Source organism: Felis catus, chromosome A2 (assembly GCF_018350175.1).
Source record: "Felis catus isolate Fca126 chromosome A2, F.catus_Fca126_mat1.0, whole genome shotgun sequence".
NCBI classification, from domain to species: Eukaryota; Metazoa; Chordata; class Mammalia; order Carnivora; family Felidae; genus Felis; species Felis catus.
The window spans coordinates 6,159,152-6,185,218 of record NC_058369.1 but is presented as its reverse complement, the minus strand read 5'-3'; the positions used below and the strand labels follow the sequence as shown (position 1 = coordinate 6,185,218).

Sequence of the window (26,067 nt, the reverse complement as noted above, 5' to 3'; positions counted from 1 at the left end):
GACTGAGCCACTAGGCACCCCATTTTGTTGCTTTCTTTTCTGGTAATATCCTTATCTGGTTATGGTGCCAAGATACTACTACCCTTCTAGAATGAATTGGGAAATGCACCTTCCTATTTTCTGGAAGAATTTGTGTAGAATCAGTATTATGTCTTTTTTATATTTTTGTAGGATTCACCAATGAAGACATCTGGGCATGGAGTTTTCTTTGTGGGAAGGCTGTGTTTTTTTTTTAAGTTTATTTTGAGAGAGAGAGAGAGAGAGAGAGAGAGAGAGAAAGAGAGAACGTGAGCAGGGGAGGGGCAGAGAGAGGGAGAGAATTCCAACCAGGCTCTGCACTCTCAGTGAGGAGCCCGATGTAGGGCTTGATCTCACAAACCATGAAATCGTGACCTGAGCCGAAATCAAGAGCCAAATGCTTAACTGACTGAGCCACCCAGGCACCCCTTCTTTGTAGGAAGGTTTTTAATCATAAATTTTATTTATTTATTTATTTATTTATTTATTTATTTATTTATTTACTTAAAAATCACTCTTCTGACCATCTTTATTATTTTTTTATTAAAAAAAATTTTTTTGACATTTTTATTTATTTTTGAGAGACAGAGAGAGACAGAACATGAGCAGGGGAGGAGCAGAGAGAGAGAGAGACACAGAATCCGAAGCAGGCTCCAGTCTCCGAGCTGTCAGCACAGAGCCCGACTCGGGGCTCGAACCCACAAACTGTAAGATCATGACCTGAGCCAAAGTCAGATGCTCAACCAACTGAGCCACCCAGGCGCCCCCATCTTTATTATTTTTTAATTTTTATGTATTTATTTTTATGGGGAAGGGGCAGAGAGAGAGGGAGATAGAGAATCCCAAGCTCTGCACTGTCAGCGCAGAGCCCCCAAGCAGGGCTGGAACTCAAGAACCATGAGATCACGAGCTGAGCGGGAACCAAGAGTTGGACACTTAACCAAGTGAGCCGCCCAGGTGCCCTCCGAATTCCATTTTTAAACAGAGGACTATTTAGGTCATCCATTTCTTCCTAAGTAAGCATCTACATTTCCAGGAATTTGTCTATGCCATGTAAGTTCTCTGATTTGTTGACATAAAATTGTTCATAAACTTCCCTCACTATCCTTGTAAATGTCCGAGGACCTATAGCAATCTCCTGTCTTCTTTTCCACGATGTAAGTACTTTTCAAGCCTCTGCTTCTGTCACCTATCCTATCGTCCCATTGGCCAAAATAAGTCCCAGGGCTAAGCCCTGACTCAGTGTGGATGGGGATCCCCTGAATGGGTGGAGACAAGCAGATGTGAACAAATTGGGAGCCATAACTTCAACAGTCTGCCATAGAGAAACCTCCTTGCAGAAGGTTTCTGCCCCTAAGGAACAGATCTGTTCTTATGACTTGCTTGGCAACTTCGTGAGGCGAGTTTCATGCCCGCACGTTCAACAAGAGTGTTGGACATTCATTAAGACCACCTTGTCGTATGGTCTCCCTGTCTATAATCCAGGCTACATCTCTCTCTCCCAGAGCGCTCACCACAACTGTAATTAAATAATTGTGTCTTTGGCTGTTCTGTGTCTTGTGTTCCCACAGGAACATAAGCTCCATGAGGACAGAGACGGCGTCTGTCTTCATCCAGGATGAATCCCCAGCTCCTGGCACATAGTAGGTGGCTGTATTGATCCATGTATTTGAAATGGAAACCTATCATCTGCAAGTTACCCCGCACATTGGCAATTAGCTTCGTGTCTGGGATATGTAATTTGCTAGGGAGGTTAAGAAATGAGTCGGGGGGACAGTGACACAAACTCCACAAACAGGAACTGAGGACCTACTGTGTGCATGATTCTCCCGGAAGAATAGATCTGGAGCCTCTAGTGCTGGAAGGAGCTGTTTTTCTCAGTAGTGAGCCCCCTTCCCACAGAAAGAATCAAAGATAGGCTGCACAAGAGGGGACAGAGATGCTGTAGAGGGAGCTTGTTTTAGCTTGGGGGGGAAGGTTTGGACTAGCCGAAGGTTACGGTTCCTTTCCTCTCCAATACCCTGCAATTCCACAGCAGGGATTGACTTGCAGAGAAAGCTAGGCTGTGGCAAAGGCACGCAAAGGGAGGCCTCCCGGAGGTGGAAGGATGGGGTCGTGGGGAAGAATAGCTTTGGGGAGCAGTTGGAGGGTGGTTGGAGACGCAGAGGGGTTGCAGAGGGAAGATTTTAGACAAAGTTTCCACTGCCTCTCGTCTTCTTTGACTCCCTCCCTTGTACCTCCCACACACATACGCTTGACTCTGCCTTCCTCAAGGTCGTTGCCGGACTCTCTGTTCCTGTATCTACTGTGAACCCTCCAGCAGGCCCCAAACACCGGGGAGCACTCCCACCTTCCAGAAACCCCCACCCTCTGTGTTTCCTCTCCCAGATTCTGTCTCGTTTTCCACGGGGGGTCTTGTTTTCCACGGGGGTTCAATTTCTGCCTTCCACGCGGACATCCCAGGTCCTGGCCACGATGACTCTTGAGAGTTCCCAAGCCAAAGGGTCTTGGCAGACGGCGGCATCATGGGACCCAAAGTTTATACGTGACTTGTTTTTTTCCCAGTGTGTCCTTTGCTGTGCCCTCAGGGTTGGCAAGGGCCGGTGGGGCGCAGCAACGAGTTAGGGGGTGCTACGCAAGCTTCATCCGGGTTGAGTCCTCACAGGCTTCACCAATGTCAGAGAAGCAGCCAGAGCCCCCCTTCTGTCTCCACTTCTCCCTCTACCCTCCATCCCCTGCAATCACGTAGGTCTTCATGCTCTATACGTGCAAAGTGATGGCCTCACTCTGCCCAAAGACCGTCTCCTACCAGAGGGAGAAAAAACAGACACGAAGCGGACAGAAAATTTCTTCCCACCAACGATGTGCAAAACAAAGAAGGCGTTCTAGAGATAATCTGTCTCCCTTGACCTACATCAATACAGACTGTGTGTGTGTGTGTGTGTGTGTGTGTGTGTATTATAGACGATTTTAAAAAACAGTTTCGGGGGGAGGGGGGCACCTGGGTGGCTCCGTCGATTAAGCGATCGACTCTTGATTTTGGCTCAGGTCACGATCTCATGGTGTGTGAGGTTGAGCCCTGCATCAGGCTCCTTGCACTGACAGTGTGGAGCCTGCTCAGGACTCTCTCTCTCTCCCTCGCTCTCTGCCCCTCCCCCACTCGTGCTGTCTCTGTGTCTCCCTAACTAAAGAAATAAACATAAATGAATAAATGAATAAATAAAGAAATAAAAATTAAAATCATGTTAAAAAAAAAACAGCTTGGGGGCGCCTGGGTGGCGCAGTCGGTTAAGCGTCCGACTTCAGCCAGGTCACGATCTCGCGGTCCGTGAGTTCGAGCTCCGTGTCAGGCTCTGGGCTGATGGCTCGGAGCCTGGAGCCTGTTTCCGATTCTGTGTCTCCCTCTCTCTCTGCCCCTCCCCTGTTAATGCTCTGTCTCTCTCTGTCCCAAAAATAAATAAACGTTGAAAAAAAATTAAAACAAACAAACAAACAAACAAAAAACAGCTTGAAGTTATGGCAAAATTGAGCAGAAAATATAGAGTTCCCAGAGAGCCCCTGCCATCACAAAAGCACAGCCTCTCCCACTATCGACATGAACCTGTGCTGAGGTACCGTCATCACCCAGCATCCATAGTTTATGTCAGGGATCCCTCTTGGTGTCATACGTTCTGTGGGTTTTGACAGATGTGTAATGACAGGTGATCACAATTATAGTCTCCTAGGGAGTATTTCATTGCTCCGAAACTCCTCTGTGCTCCGGCTTTTCATCCCTCCCGCCCCCACCAACCCCTTGGCAATCACTGATCCTTTTCCTGTCTCCACGGTTTCACCTTTCCCAGAATGCCCTAGAGTTGGGATCAGACCCTCTGGAGCCTTCTCAGATCGGCTTCTTTCACTTAGAACCAAGCATTTAAGACTCTCCCGTGGCTTTTTGTGGTGTGAAAGCGCATTCTTTTCAAGAGCTGAATGATATTCCAGTGTCCCACTCGAGCGCAGTTTATGTTTCTATGTACCCGCTGCGGGACATCTCGGAGCCTCCCAAGTCCCACTGCGTTTTTGTGTGAGAGGAGAGGGGCGGGGAAGGAGCGCAGAAGTTCGTGAACCTGTACACATCATGATGAGTGAGTGATGCCCCATGTGCCTAATCAAATGCACAGTGTTCCCCGAGGGGCCACGTCAGAAAAGCAGCCAACGTGATGGTTGCAGGGGAGGAGGGAGAAGGGGGCTCTGCTCTTCTGGCCTCGCCCCTCGGGGAGCACTGTGCATGGGATTAGGCCCGTGGGGCCTCCCTCATCACGATGTGTACCAGCCCGTGAACTTCCGCTCTCCCCCATGGCCCTCCGGGACCCGAAACTCCACCTGTCCAAGGCGAAACTCCTCACCCTCCCCTCCCTCGCCCAGCCTGGCCCCTCATCTCACGTTCCCATCTCAGCACATGACACCGCCAGCTACCCAGTTGCGAAAGGCGGCAGCAATCTGTGCATCTACCCCAAGCCCCTCCCTTCCCCTCTTCGCTTCCTGCCCCCATCGATCGGCAAGTCCCGTCACCTCTCTCTCCCAAACACATTCTGAATCTTTCCGTGCTCTCCGGGCCCAGAGCCACACCCTAGGATGGGCCTTCCGAACGAAGCTGCCACAAACCAGCCGGCATCAGCAGGGTTGTTTTGGAGACACCAGGCCCTTCATGGCAGACCTGGAACTCCCAAACACGCACGGGGCTTCCTGGACCACGTTTCCTGATTTGACTTGGTTGCCTGCGTACGTGCGTGCACGTGCGTGGTTTTCGATGGGAAAGTGATTTGACCTGCTGGGGTAATGTCTGGAGACATTGTTGCTTGTCACGGTCGGAGGGGGCTGCAAGTGACATCCAGTTGTGTAGAGGTCAGGGATGCTGCTGAACACCCTGCAATACACAGGCACCCCCCCCCCCGCCAAGAATAATCTGTCCCCAAAGGTCAACAGCGGTGAAGGTGAGGAACCCTTGTCTAGAACCACTCAAAACCTGCCACAGACCAGGGCCGGTCCCGAGCTGCTGACCACCGTCCAGATGAGAAAGTATAGAAAACAGTAAGTGTAGAGAAGCTTTATAGTAACTTGATAGAATGATTTTGACCATTGGGCTCATGCTTTGCCTGTCTTTTAAATGTTTTAAAATCAGGCTTTAGAACAGGTTGAAGCAACATTAAGAAAATAGCACAGTTTCCATAGACGCCCTTCTCCCAGCGCACGTGAGCGCGCACGCGCGCGCGCACACGGTTTCCCTTCTTAGTAACATCTTAGACTAGTATGCGACATTTGTTACAATTAGTGAACGAATTTTGATACATTAGTATCAACTAAAGCACATGCTTTATCCAGATTTCTCCAGCTTTACCAGAATGTCCTTTTTGGGGGGTCCAGGATCCCACACGAGACTGAGTTGGCTCGCTTCCTTAGGCTCTTCCTGGCCGGGATGGTCTCTTGAGCTCTCCTCGTCTTTGACGACCTTGACAATCTTCAGGGGTATTGGTCAGGGGTCCCAAAGGGTGCCTCTCTGTTGGAATTTTTCCGATCTTTTCCTCACGGTTAGGCTAGGGTTATGGGTTTGGAGAGGGAAGATCACAGAGGCAAAGTGCCATCTTCATTGCATTTTATCACGAGAGGACGTACTGTCCGCCTAATTATGACTGTTGATGGTGGCCTTGATCACCCAGCCAGCAGGTGACGTGGGTGTTTGTCACGAGGCTTCTCCACTGAAAACTTACTCTTTTCTCCTCTCTTTCTACAACATCCTTCTTGGAAAGACATCACGCTGTGCAGCTGGACCTCTTTTGGGGGGTGCAGCATGTTCATGAACGATTTGGAATTCTGCACATCAAGTTTGCCTCTTGTCCCTCAACCGTTAACGTATTTGATCATTTCTTTGCATCGGTGCGAACTCATGGATAATTTACTTTATTCTTGGGGTTATAAGCCAATGTTACATTAATTTCGTTACTCAGACCGCTCCAGCTGTGGCCACTAGGGGCTCTTTCTTTCAGTGGGGCTCCTACGGCCTCTGACATACCCAATCCTTGCAGGTCGTTCCTTGCTTTCTGGCACTATGCATGTGTTTTTCAACGTCATTCTTTTTTTTTTTTAACTTTTTTTTCAACGTTTATTTATTTTTGGGACAGAGAGAGAGACAGAGCATGAACGGGCAAGGGGCAGAGAGAGAGGGAGACACAGAATCGGAAACAGGCTCCAGGCTCCGAGCCATCAGCCCAGAGCCCGACGCGGGGCTCGAACTCCCGGACCGCGAGATCGTGACCTGAGCTGAAGTCGGACGCTTAACCGACTGCGCCACCCAGGCGCCCCTCAACGTCATTCTTCTAGAAATTAATTTTCATTGCATTTTATGGATGGGGGGGGAGGCGACTCGTTCCTCACTGGAGAGAATTTGAGAAGCACTTCAAAGAAGCTTTCTCTGCACGTCCCCCACGGTGACCTTCCCTGAGGAGGCCAGGCTTGCACCTGCCCCAGGGCTCTTGCATTTCTCCGAGCCTGGAATGTTTTTCTTACAACTGTTCCTTTTTTTTTTTTTTTTTTTTTACTGTTTATTTATTTTTGAGGGTGGGGGAGGAGCAGAGAAAACGGGAGACAGAGAATCCAAAGCAGGCTCTGCACTGACGGCAGAGAGCCTGATGTGAGGCTAGAACCCAGATCGGACGCTTAACAGACTAAGCCGCCCACCCACCACAACTATTCCTTTTCATCCTTCCTGTCTCTGTCCATCTGTCCCACCCACAGAGTCGCCTCCCCCTCCCAAGCTGAAGCAGCCCTCACCCCAGCTGCCTTCAGCACTTGCACTCTTGCTTTGTTTTATTATCGTCCCAATATTTTTTCCCCTGCTGAAGTCATCTCTGTGGCGTACTAACAACTGCTTCTAAATGCATGTGTCAGGGGGAGCCTGGGTGGCTCAGTGGACTTCAGTTCGGGTCATGATCTCAGTGTGTGAGTTTGAACCCCGCGTTGGGCTCTGTGCTGACAGCTCAGAGCCTGGAGCCTGATTCGGATTCTGTGTCTCCCTCTCTCTCTGCCCCCTCCCCTGCTTGCATTCTGCCCCTCTCTCTCTCTTAAAAATAAACTTAGAAAATAATAAAATAAAATATTTATTTATTTTGAGAGAGAGAGGAGAGAGAACATGAATTGGGAAGGTGCAGAGAAAGGGGGAGAAAGAGAATTCCAAGCAGGCTACACTGTTAGCACAGAGCTTGACATGACTCTCAATCTAATGAACCTCAAGATCATGAGCTGAGCCAAAATTAAGAGTCAGTCGCTCAACTGACTGAGCCACCCAGGCGCCCCTGTATTTAAAAAAAATTTTTTTTAATCTTTATTTTTGAGAGAGAGACAGAGTGTGAGTGGGGGAGGGGCTCAGAGAGACGGAGACACAGAATATGAAACAGGCTCCAGGCTCTGAGCTGTCAGTACAGAGCCCGACGCGGGGCTCGAACTCATCAGCCGTGAGATCATGACCTGAGCTGAAGTCAGACTCAACCGACTGAGCCCCCAGGCGCCCCTGTTTTGTTTTTGTCTTTGTTTTTTAATGTTATTTTGAAAGACTTCAGAATTGTCTCCCTGAGATCCCTGGATGGGGGGAGTCCGAGAATAATCTCCCTCTACTGAGGCCAAACTTCAGAAAGGCCGCCATGGGACACTGTGTGGGCGGGTAGACAAAATCAGTGGCCAGACTTGAATCCGCATCACTATAGTTCACCGTGGACGAGAGGTACTGAGGGGAGATCCCAACCTTCCCCTGCTCGGAGGCCCCCCAGCCTCGGGCTTCATCCAACCCCATCTGAGGGTGACGAACGATTAGGGAAGGTAGGCCAGCCTCAGAACGGAAAGGCAGCATGGTGGTTCAGTGGGTGAATCCAGGTGCCTTGGGCTCAAAGCCTCCTTCATTCTCGTAGCTGTGTCATTTTGGGGCCCTTGGCCTCAATTTTTCTGTCGGCAAAATGGGTATAATACTCGTTACGCTCGGGATGTTGTAAGAATTAAATGAGATCGTGCTGGGTATAAAATAGCCTCAAAAACTGTTACTTGTTGATACGATCCCCAAAGTGCACACATATCCAGAATTTTGCAGGTGAGTTTTGGGGGCTTCATACACTTCCCCAAAACCTAGTCCTGAATTCCGACCTATGAACCTTCTAAGTCATCCCCACCTCCAGCTTCATAACCAGAGCCTGTCTGATGAGTTAGGAGGTGTGAGAACCAAAGGAAGCCCCAGGTGAGGGAGGAGGTGGCAGGCAAGGGCTTGGGGAGGGCCGGAGGGGGTCTGAGGGGAGGAGGCCACCTGCTCACAGGGGAGCCAGTGTGTCTGGAGCTGCGTGGGCCCCAGGAACTGGCCCTCAGGGGCAGGTGGGACCTCGGTTCCAGCCGGCTGTGTGTGGGTGGGGCAGTCTAGCCCAGCCAGGAGTTCCAGTTGGCCCAGTGTGGGGGCTGGGCCTGAGGAGGCCCCTGGTGCCTGAGGGGGGAGCACCGTGCCCAGTTCCTACTCTGACACCAGCAGACTCCCCCAGGCCCTCCAGTCCAGGACAGGCGAGGGCCTGCGGGTTCCCTCCCGGGGCAGGAGCCTTGTGCTTGTGTGTTTACAGAGCATCCCCAGGAGTGTGTCCCAGCTCGTGTTTGTCCTTGGGGTCCATAGAGGTCATGAGAACCTTCCCAGAAAAGCAAACACGCATGTGAGCCAGCGGGACGTGCCACGCTCATGGGAGTGGCACCCCGTGACGGTGTGCCCTTCCCTTCCCGGGCACCTCCCGATGCCAGGAGCCCCGGACCCCCCGGCAGTGCCACCAATGGGGAGACCAAGGCCCGGTGGGGAAAGGACATGTCCAGGTCATTCAGGGGGCTTGGGACAGGAGCCGAGACACGTGCATCGCGCATATCAACACGTGCACGAAAACACACGCACACTGGCCCCTTTGTGTGCCCACACCCACTCCTGCACGGGCACATCCAGACAGGAGGGCCGACACCCCAGCTCCCCTCCCTTGGGCACACCCACCCCCTCTCCAGTCACACGCTCTGGACCATGAGACCCATGCCTCAAACACACCTGTGCAATGTATGTTAAGGGGCCCCAGGAATTTCTACAAAGAATAGGCTTTGGGGACCATCTGAGCCTGAGAGGGGGGCTGTCTCAGGAAACTGACTCGCTATTGTGCTTTTTACAGAGTCAAGAGCCCCCCGATTGCTGTGTGTGTGTGTAGGTGTGGGTGTTGAATGAAACTCCCTCTATAGTTGTGAATGCAGAAACTCACATTTACATTCCCTTACATGGGATTCACCCACCCAGCCTCACTCATATATGGCACTCAATTGCATCTAGGTACACATACATACCCTTACACGCTCACAGAGCCATTCAAAACCCAACTTCTTGGGGCGCCTGGGTGGCTCAGTCGGTTGAGCGTCTGACTTCAGCTCAGGTCATGATCTCGCGGTTCGTGGGTTCGAGCCCCGCGTCGGGCTCTGTGCTGACGGCTCAGAGCCCGGAGCCCGCTTCGGATTCTGTGTCTCTCCCTCTCTCTGCCCCTCCCACGTTCATGTTCTCTCAATAATAAATTTTAAAAAATGTGAAAAACCTAACTTACTGCGTGTGCATACCTACATGTACACTACAGTCTTCGATTTGCCACCAGGCGCACATGTACTTGCACGCAAAGAGGGAAGCTCAGATACTCAATTTGCATTCAGCAAAGAGATACCCATGGACACTCTGACACACTCATGCTTCCACACAGATCCGTGCCAACGTCCCAAATTTCAAACGTAAATACCAGCTTCACACAAAAACACACAGAAAGTCATACATGTCAACACTCCTGTGAAAAGATAACATACAAACCCAGATACGTATGTGCACTTACTATACACATGTGATCACACCCGGTTATACACACCGTGGATATACAGGTCTGCGAAGACAACACACGATTCTACGTTCACAATTAGACACAGCTGAGAGGCACGTGGCAGATGTGTTGACACAAAAACACAATGGAATACACAGCAATTAAAAAAATTGTTAAATATTTATTTTTGAGAGAGAGAGAGAGAGAGAGAGAGAGAGAGAGAGAGACAGAGCACGAGCAGGGGAGGGGCAGAGAGAGAAGGAGACACAGAATCCCAAGCAGGCTCCAGGCTCCGAGCCGTCAGCACAGAGCCTGACACAGGGCCTGAACTCACGAACCATGAGATCGTGACCTGAGCCGAAGTCAGAGCTTAACCAGCTGAGCCACCCAGGCACCCTGACACAAGCAAATATTAAACAAATGTCCACAAAAAGGGCTCAGACATTTGCAAGTGTCCCCAGTAACTGCCATTAGCCCATCCATAGATATAAGTAAACACACTCCTGCATAAATACACCTGCTCTCAATTTCTCTCGCGTGCTCCTTCATCGACACCGATCACATCCTTATACAAAACATCCTTAGATGCTCACAAACACGTACACTCGCAAATCCACTGACAAAACACAAATGCACACGCACACTCGCCACCACTATACCCTCTGGACACAGACACCTACACCATACGATCCTTGCACACACATGAAAAACACGGACGCACACGCATACACACACACACACAGGTGCTGTCACACGCCCACCCAGAGAGCACACGCAGACACCCTCAAATTCGCGCGTTCACCACCCGAATGCGTTCGGAGACGCACACACGGCTACAAACACACACGCTCTCTACGCTCCCAACTCGCCATCGGACACAGGTGCAGCCACGCACGGACGCTCACGTTCACATCCAAGCGTACACGCTCGGCCCAGCACACACATCCGCAAACAGAGGGTCCCTCGTCCTCCCCAGCGCACGCGCGCACACGCACACGCACACGCACTCCTCCGCAGCCTCCCGCCAACACCGCAGTCCGGGCCCGCCCCACCCGCTGCAGGCGGCCAGGCGAAGCCGGAGGGGGGCGGGGAGGACCGGGTCGGGGTCTGGGCCGGGGGCGGGGCGCACCTGGGCTCCGCCCCGGGGCGGGGCCGACGCTGCGTCGCGAGCGCGAGCGGCCGCACCTGGCTCGGCGGCGGCGGCGGCGGCGGCGGCGGGCCCGGCCCGGGTGCGAGCGCGGCGCAGCCCAGCCCGAGCGAGCGCGGAGCCGGCTCCCGCAGCCCCGGCGCCGCCATGGTGGAGGCGGCGCCCCCCGGGCCCGGGCCGCTGAGGAGGACCTTCCTGGTGCCCGAGATCAAGTCGCTGGACCAGTACGATTTCTCGCGGGCCAAGGCGGCGGCCAGCCTGGCGTGGGTGCTGCGGGCCGCGTTCGGGGGCGCAGGTACCGGGCCGGGGGTGGCAGGGGCGGCAGGTGCGGGGGGCGGGGCGCCGGGCCGCGGAGGCCGGGGCCGTGGGAACAATAGCGCCGGCCGCCGGGTGTGGGGGGGGGGGGCCCGGGCTCGGGCCCCGCCGCGCCGGGCCTCCGGGCTTCCTGCTCGGCCCGGGCGGTGGACTTTGCCCGCCCGGCTGCGGGAGCGCGGTGGGGGTGGGGCCGGCGGCCCAGATCCGCGCCGGGACCCCGGCGTCCGGGAGTCCAGGTGAGCGGGGCGGGGTCTCCCGGGCGGGCCTTGCACGCCCTACCCCCCCCCCCTTTACACATCCACATCACGCACCCCCGAGGACCCCCCCCCTACCGCCCCGCAGCCGAACCCACACCCCGCGTCAGCCCTCCCTGCGCTGCGGGCGGCGAGGGCAGCTCTGGGAGCCTCTTCTTTCGCCTCCATGGCCCCGGCCAGCGGCTGGCAGCTGTGACTTATTACCCCATTTTGCCTGGGAGCCCAGAAGGGAATTGGCTTGTCCGAGATCGGCGGGGGTGGGGGCGCAGGTGTAAGGCCTTCTCCCACCCGGGGCAGAGCCTCCAGCCCTCCCCTAGGGCCACGTGTGTGGGGAAGTCAGGCCAACCCAAGGGGGAGGGTGCGGGTGGGTCCCCGGGATTCAAGGGCGCCTGTGGGCAAAGTCAGGGCCCTAGGGCAACCTCATCACCCAGGCCAGAGCTGGGAGCCAGGGCCTGCTGTGGGGCAGGCGGGGTTAATTAAGGTCTGGGCCTTCCCAGGCGTCCTAAGGGGGACGCCTGCTCTCCCACCCGCCTGGCCACTGGTCTTGGCACCTGCTGAGCACAGCCCATCCCCCCACCCCTTCAGTGGCCTTCCCAGATCAACCTGTTCTGGGTGTGGGGCTCGGGGACAGCTGCCCATCTCCTGGGTCCGCCCAAGCCTGTGTCTTTCTCCCAACACCCTCCCATGCAGGGTCCACTCTGGGGCCTGCCTTTCCCTGAGGATCTGCTTGAGGAAGAAAGGGGGCTGGTAGGCAGAGATCTGGGTCTGCCCCAGCCTCTCCCGTCCCGGGTTATGTGGCCTTGGTTAGAAGGCTCGACTTTGGGAATCAGAGTTGGGCTTAAGTCCCAGCTCCACCGGGTTATGGAGAAATTATGTCAATTCTCTAAGCGTCTGTTTCCCCTGTGTGTAAGAAGGCATTTATGTTCACTCATTTATCCGTTTCGCAAATGTCTGTGGGGCACCCACTAAGTGCCAGGGCAGTGCTCGGGCGGCTGGGATCCCGGCACCTTCCTCACAAGGTTGGTTCTGGCGCACAGTGCCTGGTAAACAGCTACTCGCTGTCACTGCTGCTGTGACCCGTTGTGGCACTGTTATTAATAATATTATCATGGAGCAGAAAATGCCATCCCATTTCATAGAAAGGAAAGGGAGGTCTCCTGAGGAGATGCCCCGACTCACCCAGTCCTGTTCTCCCTGACCCAGCTCCCTGCACTGTGCGATCTCCTCCCCGAGGGTGAGGGTCAGGGTGAGGGTCACGTTCAGTCGGCCTCATACCCACCTTTTCTAAGCAGAGGGGGCTGAGGAAGGTGGGACGCCTGGCCCAGAGGGGGAAGTGGGCCACAGAGCTCTGCTTGATTCACGAACTCTGGGACTTTTTACCGATGCCTGTTGGGTGCCAGGCTGGTGCCGGGACAGAGCGATGGGGGTGGAGTTGGGAAAATGGGGGATGGGACACGAAACCAGATCTCGGCTGCTTAGGGTGATAAGGTCTGTGTTGTAGAGGCGAGCAGTGGGGCTGGGGGAGGAAAGCCCCGAACTCTGCCGAGGAGGGGAGGGGAGGGAAGGGAAAGTTTGAACCTTGAGGGACGCATAGGAGTTTGCCAGGGGGAGGCCACATGTGAAAAGGCCTGGGGGTTGGCCCATCAGGGAGTTCTCAGAGAAAAATGTGCGGGGCCCAGTGGTGGGGTGGGGGCCCAGGGAGGGGGGAGATGAGAGGGGCTGGCGGGACAGGGGGCCTCTTGAACTGTGGCCGGGAGGTAGGGGGATGTGAGGGCACCGGGGAGCTATGGACTGGGTTTGGGGACTGACAAAATGAGATCAGCTATGCAGTTGCCCCCTGGGGAATGGTGGCTGGGCGGGGGGGGGGGGGGGGGGGGGGGGGAGGTGGTTCTGGCAGCCTGGGGGCACAGGTGTAAGGAGGCTGGGCATGAGTGCCGGCAGGTGGCCTCTGTGGGACCGAAGCTCAGAGATAAGAAAGGGTGCCATCTCTACCCAGTTTGGGAGACACCACCTAAGTCCCTTACGCCTGAACGTCACTCTGACCCATAGGGCAACTGGGTTCACGTCAGCTCGGATGTTTATTAGCGGTGCGATCCTGGGCGAGTTAGCTCTCTGGGCCTTGGTTTTCTCATCTGTACAGTGGGGAGAAGAATAAGCATCGTGAGGATTACACGAGCGAACGCATACGAGGTGGCCGTGTATGTCAGAGGCGCCGTAGAGCTGTGTGGTCCGGTCTGGTGGCCGGTGTTCATCGTGATGTGCTATGAATGTAAAAAACACACAGTGGCTTCCGAAGACTTAATACAAAAAAAAAAAAAAAAAGTGAAATACCTCACTAATAATGTTTTTATGTCGATTGTTGAAATGATAGTATCAGATATATATTGCGTTAAATATATACTAAGGTAATTATCCATTTCTTTTTTTTTTTTTTAGTTTATTTATTTATTTTTGAGAGAGAGAAAGCGCCAGTTGGGGAGGGGCAGAGGGAGAGGGAGAGAATCCCAAGCGGGCCGTGCGTGCACTGTTAGCACGGAGCCCGATGCAGGGCTCTTATCCACGAACCGTGAGATCATGATGACCTGAGCCGAAGTCGATCGCTTCATCGACGGAGCCACCCAGGTGCCCCCCGTTTCTACCTTTTTAATGTGGCTCCTAGAAAGTTTAAAACTACATGTGTGGGTTGGGGCGCCTGGGTGGCTCCGTCGGTTGAGCGTCTGACTTGGGCTCAGGTCATGATCTCGTGGCTCATGAGTTTGAGTTGCTGACAGCTCGGAGCCCGGAGCCTGCTTCGGATTCTGTGTCTCCCTCTCTCTCCGCCCCTCCCCTGCTCGCGCTCTGTTTCTCTCTCTCTCTCTTAAAAATGAATAAACATTAGAAAATAATTTGAAACTACATATGCGGGTCAAATTGTATTTCTGTCGGCCAGCACTATCCGATGGTAAGTGGTCAATAAACATTTTTAGTAGAGAGCGGTGGCTCTGAACCCCGGGGGTGGTTTTGCCTTCCAGGAGACCTTTGATAGTGTCTAGAGACCTCTTTGGTTGTCACTGCTTGGGAAGGAGGGTGTTACTCGAGTTCTGTGACTAGAGACCAGGGACTCTGCTGACCATCCTGACGCACCGGACAGCCTACCCCGCCCCCTGTGAGACACAAAGAATCATCCGCCCCCGAGTGCCGGCCGGGTTGCGGTATAGAGGCCTAGAGGAAGCGCTTGGTAAACATGAGCTGTTGGGTAGCCCTAGCTCACGTGTTTTCATCTCGAAGGCCCTGACAAGTCCTGCAGGAAAGAAACTTGTTTAATTTTGCCAGTGGGAGCAGGAGATGAGCAGGGGCTGGGGAGACGGGGAACAGGGTGTGGGTTGGGGAGATGCCTGGAGAGTATGAAAACAGAGGACCTTAGGTGTTGGAGGGGAAGGAGGGGGGAGGAGGGATGTCGACTTCTTACCTCCATTTCTCTCCGAGGGAGAAGGAGCAGGTTTGGAGCAAGGTACCGAGCATCATGGGAGATGCCCAGAGGGCAGTGGGACACACGGCCTGGGCCGCAGCAGGTGGCAGTGCTCAGATGGCCACGGAGGCTATCGCTGGGCGGGCGGGCTGGCAGGCAGGGGTGGGGGGTGCACGTGTCCACTTACAGGGCTGTTCCGACCGAGCTGTCAGGAACCTGGCATTGAAGGGGCACTAGGGGAAGAGGCCTGGCTTGAGTGGCGGGACAGAGAAAAAGATGGAAAGCGGGGAGATGCCGGGGGAGGAAGGTTTCTGGAACAAGGAGGTGCTGGGCAGAGCGCCCAGGCGAGATACAGCCCACAACCGCGCGTTGGAGGGCCGCTGCTGGCCTTGGGGAGGCTGGGAGCTGGGAGGGCAGGTTGGGGCGGGGGTCGGGTGGAAGGAGAAGTCTGTTCAGAGAGTGCACACAGCTGTCCACAGGGGTGGAGCGTTACGTGGGAAGGTCAAGTGTGACTTCAGGGGGCGGGGTGGAGTGAAGGCAAGGAAGCCTGGGTCCTTACAGGTGAGGGCAGGGGGGGTCTCCGGGGAGCCTGGCTGTGAAGACAGGCGCGTGAGAAAGGCCCGGTGTGTTGTGTGCCGATGTTTTTAAGCGGTAGAAATCTGCCCCCTCCCGTTATTTCAGACACATAGAACCCCAGTAGACAAAACAGCTGTTCTGGTTGGAATAAGAGTTAGGGCCTCCCTGAAAGACCCCCACGAGGGCAGGTCCCCTAGGCTGGCCTCAGTCACCTCCTCCTGGACCCTCCCAGAGAATCGTCCTGGTGACTTATTCTGGTCTTTCTGTTCCCCACCCATGGATCCTGCTTGGGGTTCCGTGCCCCCCCATCCCCCCACATGGGGCTTCCTCAAGCCTCTCCCTGCCCTGCCCGTCTCATTCAACGTCCTCAGGGGGTCTGTGGCCGCCCCCGCAAGGTGATCTCACCTCTCTCCAGAGCCCCGGCCCCTCACGCTCCGCTTTTGCGGCCTCACCGCCTGTACCCCCACCTTCCCACTCACACCTGATGGGCCCCTGGACGCCTCCTTGTCCCTCCCCCGCCTCCTCCCTTCAGTCGCCAGGTTCTGACCGTTCACCCCCCTCAGAAGGTCTGCAGTCCGGCCAGCTTTCCGGCTCCCTGGCCGGCCTGCCAGACCCCCGACTCCACAGTTCATCCCACCCCCGCTTCCAAGCTGACAGAGGGTGCGGGGGGGGGGGGGGTTGCTGCTAAAGGCCTGAGTTTGAATCCCAGTGCCGGCACTGGCCAGCTGTGTGGCCTTAGGCAGGTTGCTTTCGTTCTCTGTGCCTCAGTTTCTGGAGTTACCACTTGTGCCCTGGCTGCTGCTTCCTAGGCCTGCAGGGCACCCGGGGAGTTAGGTGGATTAAGGGATCTTGTCGTCTCGTTGTTGTTCTCCTCGGAGGGCCTGCAAGACCACCGCCCTCCCAACAAGCCCCTGCGCGGGTGGCCTCTCCCCTTCCAGAACTGCCCTTCCCCCACCCCCCAGGCACTGCCTGTCCCACCTCCTGGCCTTTGCCCCTCTGCCTGGAGCCCCTTCCTGTGGCGAGCTCCCGCACACCCGCGCCCGGGTCCCCTAGCCTCCCCGTCCCGTGCCGTCCTCCGACGCATGCCTGGGCCCTGACCCGCCGTCACCCCCCTCGCCCCGCAGAGCATGTGCCCTCGGAGCTGTGGGAGCCCTTCTACACCGACCAGTACGCACAGGAGCACGTGAAGCCCCCGGTGACACGGCTGCTGCTCTCGGCCGAGCTCTACTGCCGGGCCTGGCGCCAGGTGCTGCCGCAGCTCGAGACCCCCCCCAGTCCCTCCGCGCTGCTGGCCCTGCTGGCGCGGAGGGGCACGGTGCCCGCGCTGCCGGAGCGTCCCGTGCAGGAGGCCGACTTGAGGCACCAGCCTATCCTCATGGTAGGCCCCGCCCCGGCCCGTCAGGCCCCGCCCACCAGACGCGGCTCCTCCCCCAGGCTCCTCCCACCAGGCCTGGCTCCTCCCCAGAGACGCCACCCTGGTCCTTGAGGACAGGGCCCACCAGGAGTGGTTCTTCCCGGACCCCTGTCCTGGCTCCTTCCCCGAAGCCCCACCCACTGACCCTGGCTCATCCCCAAAGCCCCTCCTACTTCAGGCCCCTCCCCACACACCTCGAGGTTCTTCCTCTGGTTCTCCCTCAGAGGCGGCCAGGGGAACCCCCACCCCTCGCTGTGGTCTCACTCTTGAGCCCTTCCCTGCACAGGGAGCCCACCTAGCTGTCATTGACGCCCTCATGGTTGCCTTCGCCTTCGAGTGGACAAAGACACTGCCCGGTCCCTTGGCCCTGGCCAGCTTGGAGCACAAGCTCCTTTTCTGGGTGGACACGGTAGGTGGGGTCAGGCAGGCATGGGCTGGGGGCCGGCCTTGCCCAGGGAGCACGGTGCTGACCTCTCCCTGCTCCCCAGACCATCCGGCGGTTGCAGGAGAAGACTGAGCAGGAAGCTGCCCAGAGAGCCTCTCCCGCGGCCCCTGCAGATGGGGTGGCCCCCGCACAGCCCTCGGTGAGACTAGGGCGACGGATGAATGGACGGACACGAGGACGGTCGGAGGGAGGGCTGGGTGGGAGGGGAAGGGCTGCACTGGGGGGGCTGGAGGTGACTCTGTCTCTCTTTCTGCCGTCTCCCCTGTGCCTCTCCCGCTGCTCTCCCCTCTGCCTCTCTGGCATCAGTGCCCCACACGCTGGTACTGGAAGCTGGTTCCTGTAAGTGGGGCTGTTCCTCCGCCCCGTCTGCCTGCCTCGCTTGTCGCTTGGTCTGTCTTGTCTGTTCTGCCTGCCTGTCCGCTCCCTCTCCTACCTCCTCCCAGCTGTGAGCAGAGGATATGGGACCCCGGCCCTAGGGGACAGAGGGAACCTCTCCGTAGACCAAGAGAAGACAAGCGTGTTAACTGAGAAGGCAGATCACTCCCCAGTTACCTGACCGGGGAGGCGGGGGTGGGGGTGGGGGGGATGGGAGGGAATGAGCCTCTCCTCCCAGTAATCAAGAGGGCAGAGCTTCTGGGCTCGTTCATCTTTGCTGAGGCGGGAGACTTCCGGCACCCATGAAGGGGGTCCCTAGCCCATCAGGCACGTGGATCCTGACCCCTTAGCCAAGAGGAAGGCCCCCAGACCCAGAAGAAGGTAGAAGAACCTTCCTAAGACTCCAGTTTCCCTGCGGACAAGCCCGGCTTGGGTGGGAGGGGGCGTCCGTCCCTGAAACACAAGGGGCGAGTGGCCACTGCCAGTGGGGGCTTCGGGTGGACGGAGTCCCGCCTCTGCTCACTCTGGAGCCTCCCTCCTTCCACTCTGTGGCCTGGGTTGGGGGCTCCTCTCCTTCTGCCTCCCCGCTTCCTCCGCACCCCCTCCCCGAGCTGGGGCCTGGGTCTTTTGTGGGGGGGGGGATGATTCCCTGCATGGGAGGCTGGCTGTGTGGGGTCCCTCCAGGCTGGGAGGAGCTGGGGTCCCCAAAGCCGGCCAGAGCGCAGTCAGGGAGCTGGACGGCCAGGGCTCGTGACAGGAGTCAGGGCTCTCTCTCCCCTCCCCTGGAGGTGTGCTTGGGGGCCCAGCAAGTCAGCGCCCCTCCCGCCCCGCTGACGGCTGCTCCTCTCCCCCCAGCACGCAATTGCCTTCTGTTTGAAGGAGTCGGGGAGCAAACCCCCCATGGTAATGTATCCCCCGCCCCGGGGTCCCAGGAGTCCTGCCCCAGCCCTCGCTGCTGGCCTGGCTGCTCGCAGACAGTTCCTTTGCCTCTTGCTGCTGCCCTTCCCCTGCTCCAGGCTGGCCCCACTCTGGCTCCGGGACCCCCAGCTTCACGCCCCCTCACGGCGGAAACCCCAGGCCTCCCCACCCAGCCTGCATGACCGCTGCCCCGGGGGCCGGCCTGACCTCTGACCTAACCCGGCTCCCACCCACAGATCCGATACCGCAAGGACCGAGCTGTGGCCCGACGCGCCCCCTGCTTTCCAACCGTGACCACCCTCCAGGATCTGGCGAGCGGGGCCGCGCTGGCCGCCACGATCCACTGCTATTGTCCCCAGCTCTTGCGACTCGAGGGTGAGTGAGTGGGCCTGGGCCGCACCTGTCCGTGGGAGCTCGACACCCAGGCATCCGCCCCAGAGTGCTGCGGTGATCAGGAGTGCAGCTTTCAGAACTGGCGGGCCTGCGTTTGAACATTCCCTCCCCTCGTTAGCTGTGTGACCTTGCGCAAGTGTCTAAACTTCTCTGTGCTTCATAGAATTCACGCCTGCAGCAGATGTTTATAGAATGCGAGCTGTGTGCCAGATCCCGTTTTAGGTGCCGGAGACCCAGGGTGCACAATACGGACATGCTCCTGACCTCAGGCAGCTCACATCCTGGTCGGGAGAGAAAGACAATAACTTCATCCAGAAAAACATTCTGGACGTTAGGTGCTCCGCGGGAGGGCGAGGTAGTTAGGAGAAGCTTTCTGACTTGAGTTCCTGGGGGACGAGTTCTCCCGGCAGCTGGGAATAGTTGCAGAGGCCGGAGGAACAGCCCGTTGTAGTATCCGCTTTGTAAAGGGCACCTGGCCTGAGGCCCAGCCCGTAGGAGAGCCTCTGTGCGTGTGGCCTGCTGGGCCCTCGCTTCCCCAGGGCCCCGTCCTCCGCATAGAGCTGGGGACCCAGGTATCCTGTCCCCGCAGAGGTGTGCCTCAAGGACCCCATGTCTGTGGCGGACAGCCTCTACAACCTCCAGCTGGTGCAGGATTTCTGTGCCTCCCGCCTTCCTCGTGGCTGCCCACTGTCCCTCGAGGACCTGCTGTACGTCCCACCGCCCCTCAAGGTAAGGCCGTCTCGAGGCCTCGTGGGCCGAGGCTGGCGTCCGGGGCCGTGGATCCCAGTGGCTGACCCTGCCTTCTGCCTCCAGATCAACCTGGTGGTGCTGCTCGCCGAGATGTTCATGTGCTTTGAGGTGCTGAAACCTGATTTCGTGCAGGCTAAGGACCTTCCTGATGGTCATGGTGAGGCCTGGCCCGGGGTGTGGGGCGGGGTAGGGAGGCCAGGCCCTGCCTGACCCTCCTCTCTCTGCTGCAGCGGCCTCCCCCCGGGCCACGGAGGCCTCTTCCGCCCAGAACAGCAGTGGCTGCAGGTATGGTTTCCCCATTGGGTGAGTCTCCATGGCCATGGCCCTGTGACAGGGCTAGGGGATGCTCTCTGTTCTCGGCTCCTGGGAGAGGTGAGCAGGGGCGGGGCAGGGGGGGGCCCTTGGCTGATGTGCATCTCTTGGCAGTTCTCCTGTCTTCAATTTCCGCCACCCGCTCCTGTCACCCGGCGGCTCCCAGTCCCCACTCCGTGGATCCACAGGTGAGGGCAGGGGTACAGCTTGTCACTGGAGACCCCTATGCAGCCACTACCCCCGGCTGACTTTGTCTCTCCTCCTGATCCTTCCACTGGGTCCCTCAGGCGCCTGAATGACCCGGTGGTGACACTCACCCCCACAGTGGCCCCCAGCTATCTGTCCACATAATGCCCATCAGTGACACCCCCCGGCGGACCCCACCCAGGGTGCCCAGCGCCGTAGTGGCCACTGAATGACCGCTTACCACCCCTCCCCAGGCTCACTGAAGTCCTCCCCGTCCATGTCCCACATGGAGGCCCTCGGCAAGGCCTGGAACCGTCAGCTCAGGTGAGTGCGTCTCAGGGGCCTGGCCGGTGGAGCAGGCTGGGCAGGGGTGGGGCCGGGGCTTGTCCCAGGGGCTGACCCCTCCCTCCTGCCGCCCAGCCGTCCCCTCTCCCAGGCAGTGTCGTTCAGCACCCCCTTTGGCCTGGACAGCGACGTGGATGTCGTCATGGGAGACCCCGTCCTACTCCGCTCGGTCAGCTCAGACAGCCTGGGCCCCCCGCGCCCTGTGCCAGCCCGGACCCCCGTGCAGCCAGCCCCGGAGCCTGGCGACCTGCCTACCATCGAGGAGGCCCTGCAGATCATCCACAGTGCCGAGCCCCGGCTGCTCCCAGATGGGGCTGCCGACGGCAGCTTCTACCTCCACTCCCCCGAGGGGCCCTCCAAACTGCCGCTGGCTTCCTCCTACCCACTCGAGGGGGCCTCCAAAGCACCCGCCTACGTGCCCCACCCCGAGGCCCCCTTGAAACCATCTCCCTGCACGGTGGCGGAGATGTCGAAACCGTCGGCCCTATCCGAGGGCTCCCCGAAGGCGGCGGCTTCGTCCCCAGCGGCCAACAACTCCGAAGTGAAGATGACCAGCTTTGCTGAACGCAAGAAGCAGCTGGTGAGGGCTGAGGCCGAGGCAGGGTCCCCGACGGCCACCCCCGCGGCACCAGAGGCCCTGAGCTCCGAGATGAGCGAGCTGGGAGCCCGGCTGGAGGAGAAACGGCGGGCCATAGAGGCTCAGAAGCGACGGATCGAGGCCATCTTTGCCAAGCACCGCCAGCGACTGGGCAAGAGCGCTTTCCTGCAGGTGCAGCCTCGGGAGGCCGGAGGGGAAGCGGAGGCAGAGGCGGAGCCAGGCCCAGTCCCCGGTGGGGAGCGGCCGGCGGGTGAGGGCCAGGGCGAGCCGTCCCCGCGGCCCAAGGCAGTGACCTTCTCACCCGAACTGGGCCCAGTGCCCCCCGAGGGGCTGGGGGACTATAACCGGGCGGTCAGCAAGTTAAGCGCCGCACTGAGCTCGCTGCAGCGGGACATGCAGAGGCTCACGGACCAGCAGCAGCGGCTCCTGGCTCCGCCCGAGGCCCCGGGGCCGGCCCCGCCGCCCGCCGCGTGGGTCATCCCTGGTCCCACGGTGGGTCCCAAAGCCGCATCTCCCAGCCCTGCTCGGCGCGCCCCGGCTGCCCGGCGCAGCCCCGGGCCCGGCCCCAGCCCGACACCCCGAAGCCCGAAACACGCACGGCCGGCGGAGCTGCGGCTGGCTCCCCTGACGAGAGTGCTCACGCCTCCCCATGATGTAGACAGCCTCCCCCACCTGCGCAAGTTCTCGCCAAGCCAGGTGCCCGTGCAGACCCGTTCCTCTATCCTCCTGGCGGAGGGGTCGCCTCCAGAGGAGCCCGCGGCCCGGCCTGGCCTCATCGAGATCCCACTGGGCAGCCTGGAAGAGCCCACGGCCGAGGACGAGGGAGATGGGAGCCCCCCTGGTGCTGAGGATTCCTTAGAGGAGGAGGCGTCTTCGGAGGGAGAGCCCCGGGCCGGGCTGGGATTCTTCTACAAGGTGAGTCGCCGAAGCAGGTTGGGGAAGGGGCGGGGTGGGTGGGCACAGGCGTGGAGGCGGAGAGCCAGGTGGGAGTGGGCAAGGACAAGGTGGGCGTGGCCAGATGGACAGATGGGTGGGTGGGTGGATAGACAGATGGACGGGTGGGCGTGGGTGGACAGACGGGTGGGTGACAGACGGACAGGGGCGGGCGGATAAGCAGGGCTGGGGTCTTCCACTTCCTTCTGTCTCATGCTCTCCTTCACACTCTGCCCACCTCGGCCCTGCCGGTTCCCCTCCCCGCTCTCCCATGTCTGGTCCCTGTTCCCCATCCTCACGGCACCCCCAGTCTGGCCCGGTGCTCTCACCTGGACACTTGCACCCACATCTTGAACGGCCTCTGCTGTCCACCCCACCCCTCCATCCCTGGCCATCTTCAACTGAGCAGCCAGAGAGATTTTTTTTTTTTTACTATGAACTGGACCTTGTCAATCCCCTGTTTAAACCCTTCGGTAGCTCCCCTTGCTCTCAGAATAAAAGTCCTTCCGTGGCCTTAGGCTCTGCCCACCTCTGACCCTTCCAGGCCCCCCACCCCCACCCCATCCCAGCCACACCGGCCTCCCCATTCCAGGCCTGCTAGGCTTGTTCTAGCCTCAGGGCTTTTGCATTTGCTGTTCCCTCTTGCCTGGGATACTCTCTTTACCTCTCGCCTTCTTGCCATTCTCTCTCCCTGGTCACCTTCTCCAGGAAGCCTTGCTTAGTGCCCCCAGGCTGCGATAGATCCCTCCCCGCCCTGTAGACTGGTAGCTGTTTTGTCTTAATATTTTTTAAGTTTTTATTTATTTTGAGAGAGAGAAGGGAGAGTGAGGGAGAGGCAGAGAGAGAGAGAGAGAGAGAGAGAGAGAATCCCAAGCAGGCTCCTCACTGTCAGTGCAAAGCCTGATGTGGGGCTCAAACTCATGAACTGTGAGATCATGACCTGAGCCAGAACCAAGAATCAGATGCTTAACCCACTGAGCCTCCCAGGTGCCCCAGACTGGTAGCTGCTTCTGATGTATCAGGTCGTCTCCCGCCCTGGGTTAAGTGCTCTGTGTGAACAGCACCCGGGTCCACTCTGGTCCCTGTGCCGCACGTAGAACTCTGCACGAAGCAGGAGCCGAGGGGACGCCCTCAGCCCAATTACAAAATCGGAAGGGTGGGTGAGTGGTTGCCAGGCTGGGTTGATGGACGTACCAGGGGAGGGACGGCCAGCCGGACTCCGAGCCTGCCCCCAGGATGAAGACAAGCCCGAGGACGAGATGGCCCAAAAGCGGGCCAGCCTGCTGGAACGGCAGCAGCGGCGGGCGGAGGAGGCTCGGCGGCGGAAGCAGTGGCAGGAGGCCGAGAAGGAGCAGCGGAGGGAAGAGGCTGCCCGGTGAGCGGAGTGCTGCCCGGGCCCCCGGCCCCCCGCGAACCCGCGGCCTGTCTGACCGCTTGATAACTCTCGGTCTGCAGGCTGGCCCAGGAGGAGGCGGCCCCGGGCCCCCCGGCCCCCCCGGCCCCCGCAGCGACCCCGGCCCCTGCCGCCAGGGCCCCCGTCGAGGAGGAGGTGGGCCCCAGGAGGGGGGAGTTCACCCGGCTCGAGTATGAACGCCGGGCCCAGCTGAAGCTGATGGACGACCTTGACAAAGTGCTACGGCCACGGGCTGCGGGGACCGGGGGGCCGGGCCGGGGTGGGCGGAGGGGCCCCCGGCCGCGCTCCGGTTGCTGTGACGACTCGGCTCTGGCACGAAGCCCTGCCCGTGGCCTGCTGGGTAAGGAGCCCGTAGGGAGGGGTGGGGCGCAGGGATGGTGCCTGCTCAGTGCCCTTTTCCAGGGCTGTGGAGACCGCGCCCCCCCACCCCGAGTATGTGGGAGAGGGGAAGACTGTGCGTGGGGTGACGGGGGCCTTGCCCATGCCCTTTAGACTTCCAGAGGGGTGTGGGGGCTACAGTGGGGGTAAGGCGTGTTGGGCAGAGCTGGCCCAGAGTTGTCTCTGGGGTTTCGTGGATGAGGCCCCCTCGGGTACGTTCAGGGGCAACAGCTTTCTAGTGGGGGTTTCCTCACAGCCTGCTGGGCACAGCTCCTGCCCCCGTGGGTAGGGGGAGGTCTCAGTTGGAAGGCACAGGGTGAGGGTCTTGGGAAGGGCTGACCCCACGCGCCCTCCACAGCCTACCAGGTAAGGTTCTCCCCCCAGGCATTTGGGGACACCAGGGGCTTAGGGTGGGGATGACTCCCTGCCATCTTCTCCCAGGCTCCCGGCTCAGCAAAGTCTATTCTCAGTCCACCCTGTCACTGTCAACCGTGGCCAACGAGGCCCCCAATAATCTTGGCGTGAAGAGGCCGACGTCTCGGTGAGTTTGGCCGGGGTGGGCAGGTGCCCGCGTCTCAGGTGCCCCGAGTCTGTGTGTTCTCTTCCGCCGAAGGGATTAGAGGACACATTCGAGGCCGAGTGGGGCTCTGTCCTCTGCACTTGAGCAGGGCTCCGGCAGGTGCACCTGCCTCCCGTTGTGCGGTGTTCTGGGCTCGGCCCTTCCCCGGTCCCTCTGTGCGTGGGAAGGCTTCACCCACCACCGAGTGCATCCCCATCCCTTCCTGTCCCCCCACAGGGCTCCATCCCCATCCGGCCTCATGTCCCCAAGCCGCCTGCCTGGTAGCCGGGAACGTGACTGGGAGAACGGTAGCAACGCCTCGTCCCCGGCGTCGGTGCCCGAGTACACAGGTAAGTGGGGCTGGGGATCGCGAGCACCCCGCCAGGCCCTGCCCGCCTCCCGTCACCCCCGCTGACCACCCTGCCCACCCCAGGTCCGCGGCTGTACAAGGAGCCCAGCGCCAAGTCCAACAAGTTCATCATCCACAACGCCCTGTCGCACTGCTGCCTCGCGGGCAAGGTGAACGAACCGCAGAAGAACCGCATTCTGGAGGTGAGCCTGGGGCTGGCAGTGGGGGCGGGCGGGCTGGGGCCAGGGCCCTGCCGCCCACCCCCGGTGAACCGCTTCCACCACCCGACCAGGAAATTGAGAAGAGCAAGGCCAATCACTTCCTGATCCTCTTCCGCGACTCGAGCTGCCAGTTCCGGGCCCTCTACACGCTGTCCGGGGAGACAGAGGAGCTGACGAGGCTGGCCGGCTACGGCCCCCGCACAGTCACGCCCGCCATGGTCGAGGGCATCTACAAGTACAACTCGGACCGCAAGCGCTTTACCCAGATCCCTGCCAAGACCATGTCCATGAGTGTAGACGCCTTCACCATCCAGGGCCACCTCTGGCAGAGCAAGAAGCCCACCACCCCCAAGAAGGGCAGCAGCACCCCCAAGTAGCCTCGTCCCGGTGGTTCCCAGGGCAGAGGACAGCCTGGAGGACAATCAGTTGGCATTCCTGGGTCTCGTCTGTCCCCAACCTTGTCTGGGTAGGGCTGGAGTCCCTACCCCCTAACTTCTGTCCTGTCCTGCTGTGGGGGCTGAGCTGGGAGGTTCAGGGACTCAGGGCTCAGCTCAGTCCCCTGTCTGTCCTCCCCACCTTCTTGAATAAAATAATTTAGAAAGAGCTCGAGTGCCGGCATCTCCCTGAGGCTGGCTGGGGCGTCCAGTGACCTCTCTGAGGGGGTTTTCCAGCCTCACCCGCCATGTCCTGCCGCCTCAAGAGCCCTGATGCGGCTCGTGCCAAGGCCCCTCGTGGCTGCTCCTTGGCTGCCTCTTGACCAGCCTCTCCCCGTGGCCTCCCCACCCGCCACTCACTGCACTTCCCTCCTCCGTGCGGATGTTACCGGCCCCTCCGG

The 26,067-nt window shown here is 58.8% G+C and overlaps 1 protein-coding gene and 1 long non-coding RNA gene across 6 annotated transcripts; both read left to right on the top strand.

Annotated features, from left to right (window-relative positions):
* The first annotated feature begins 953 nt into the window (after positions 1-953).
* LOC109497746 lies at positions 954-2,954 on the top strand. The gene is made up of 2 exons (XR_002154166.3): positions 954-1,661; positions 2,293-2,954. It is a non-coding gene; the product is annotated as an uncharacterized LOC109497746 (long non-coding RNA).
* Positions 2,955-11,113: 8,159 nt separating this feature from the next.
* On the top strand, positions 11,114-25,835 carry CAMSAP3 (calmodulin regulated spectrin associated protein family member 3). 5 transcript variants are annotated; one of them, XM_045045170.1, is made up of 19 exons: positions 11,114-11,344; positions 16,767-17,020; positions 17,343-17,465; positions 17,545-17,640; positions 17,808-17,840; positions 18,732-18,779; positions 19,031-19,169; positions 19,777-19,916; positions 20,001-20,094; positions 20,168-20,222; positions 20,364-20,437; positions 20,690-20,759; positions 20,907-22,293; positions 23,547-23,686; positions 23,767-24,065; positions 24,545-24,644; positions 24,900-25,012; positions 25,096-25,214; positions 25,304-25,835. In XM_045045170.1, exons 1-19 carry the CDS (start codon positions 11,197-11,199, stop codon positions 25,607-25,609), a joined length of 3,738 nt encoding a protein of 1,245 aa, XP_044901105.1. In that variant the 5' UTR covers positions 11,114-11,196; the 3' UTR covers positions 25,610-25,835. The 5 variants fall into 5 exon arrangements, with proteins under 5 accessions (XP_044901105.1, XP_044901090.1, XP_044901094.1 ...); XM_045045155.1 differs by having other exon boundaries at positions 11,116-11,344; positions 20,856-22,293; XM_045045159.1 differs by lacking the exon at positions 17,808-17,840 and having other exon boundaries at positions 11,116-11,344; positions 20,856-22,293.
* Positions 25,836-26,067: the final 232 nt, after the last annotated feature.

Coding starts and splice junctions, on each gene's coding strand:
- CAMSAP3 (XM_045045155.1), top strand. CDS start 11,197: ATGGTGGAGGCGGCGCCCCCCGGGCCCGGGCCGCTGAGGAGGACCTTC. Junction 11,345..16,766: donor GGCCGCGTTCGGGGGCGCAG/GTACCGGGCCGG, acceptor CTCGCCCCGCAG/AGCATGTGCCCTCGGAGCTG. Junction 23,687..23,766: donor CGGAGGGAAGAGGCTGCCCG/GTGAGCGGAGTG, acceptor CTCGGTCTGCAG/GCTGGCCCAGGAGGAGGCGG.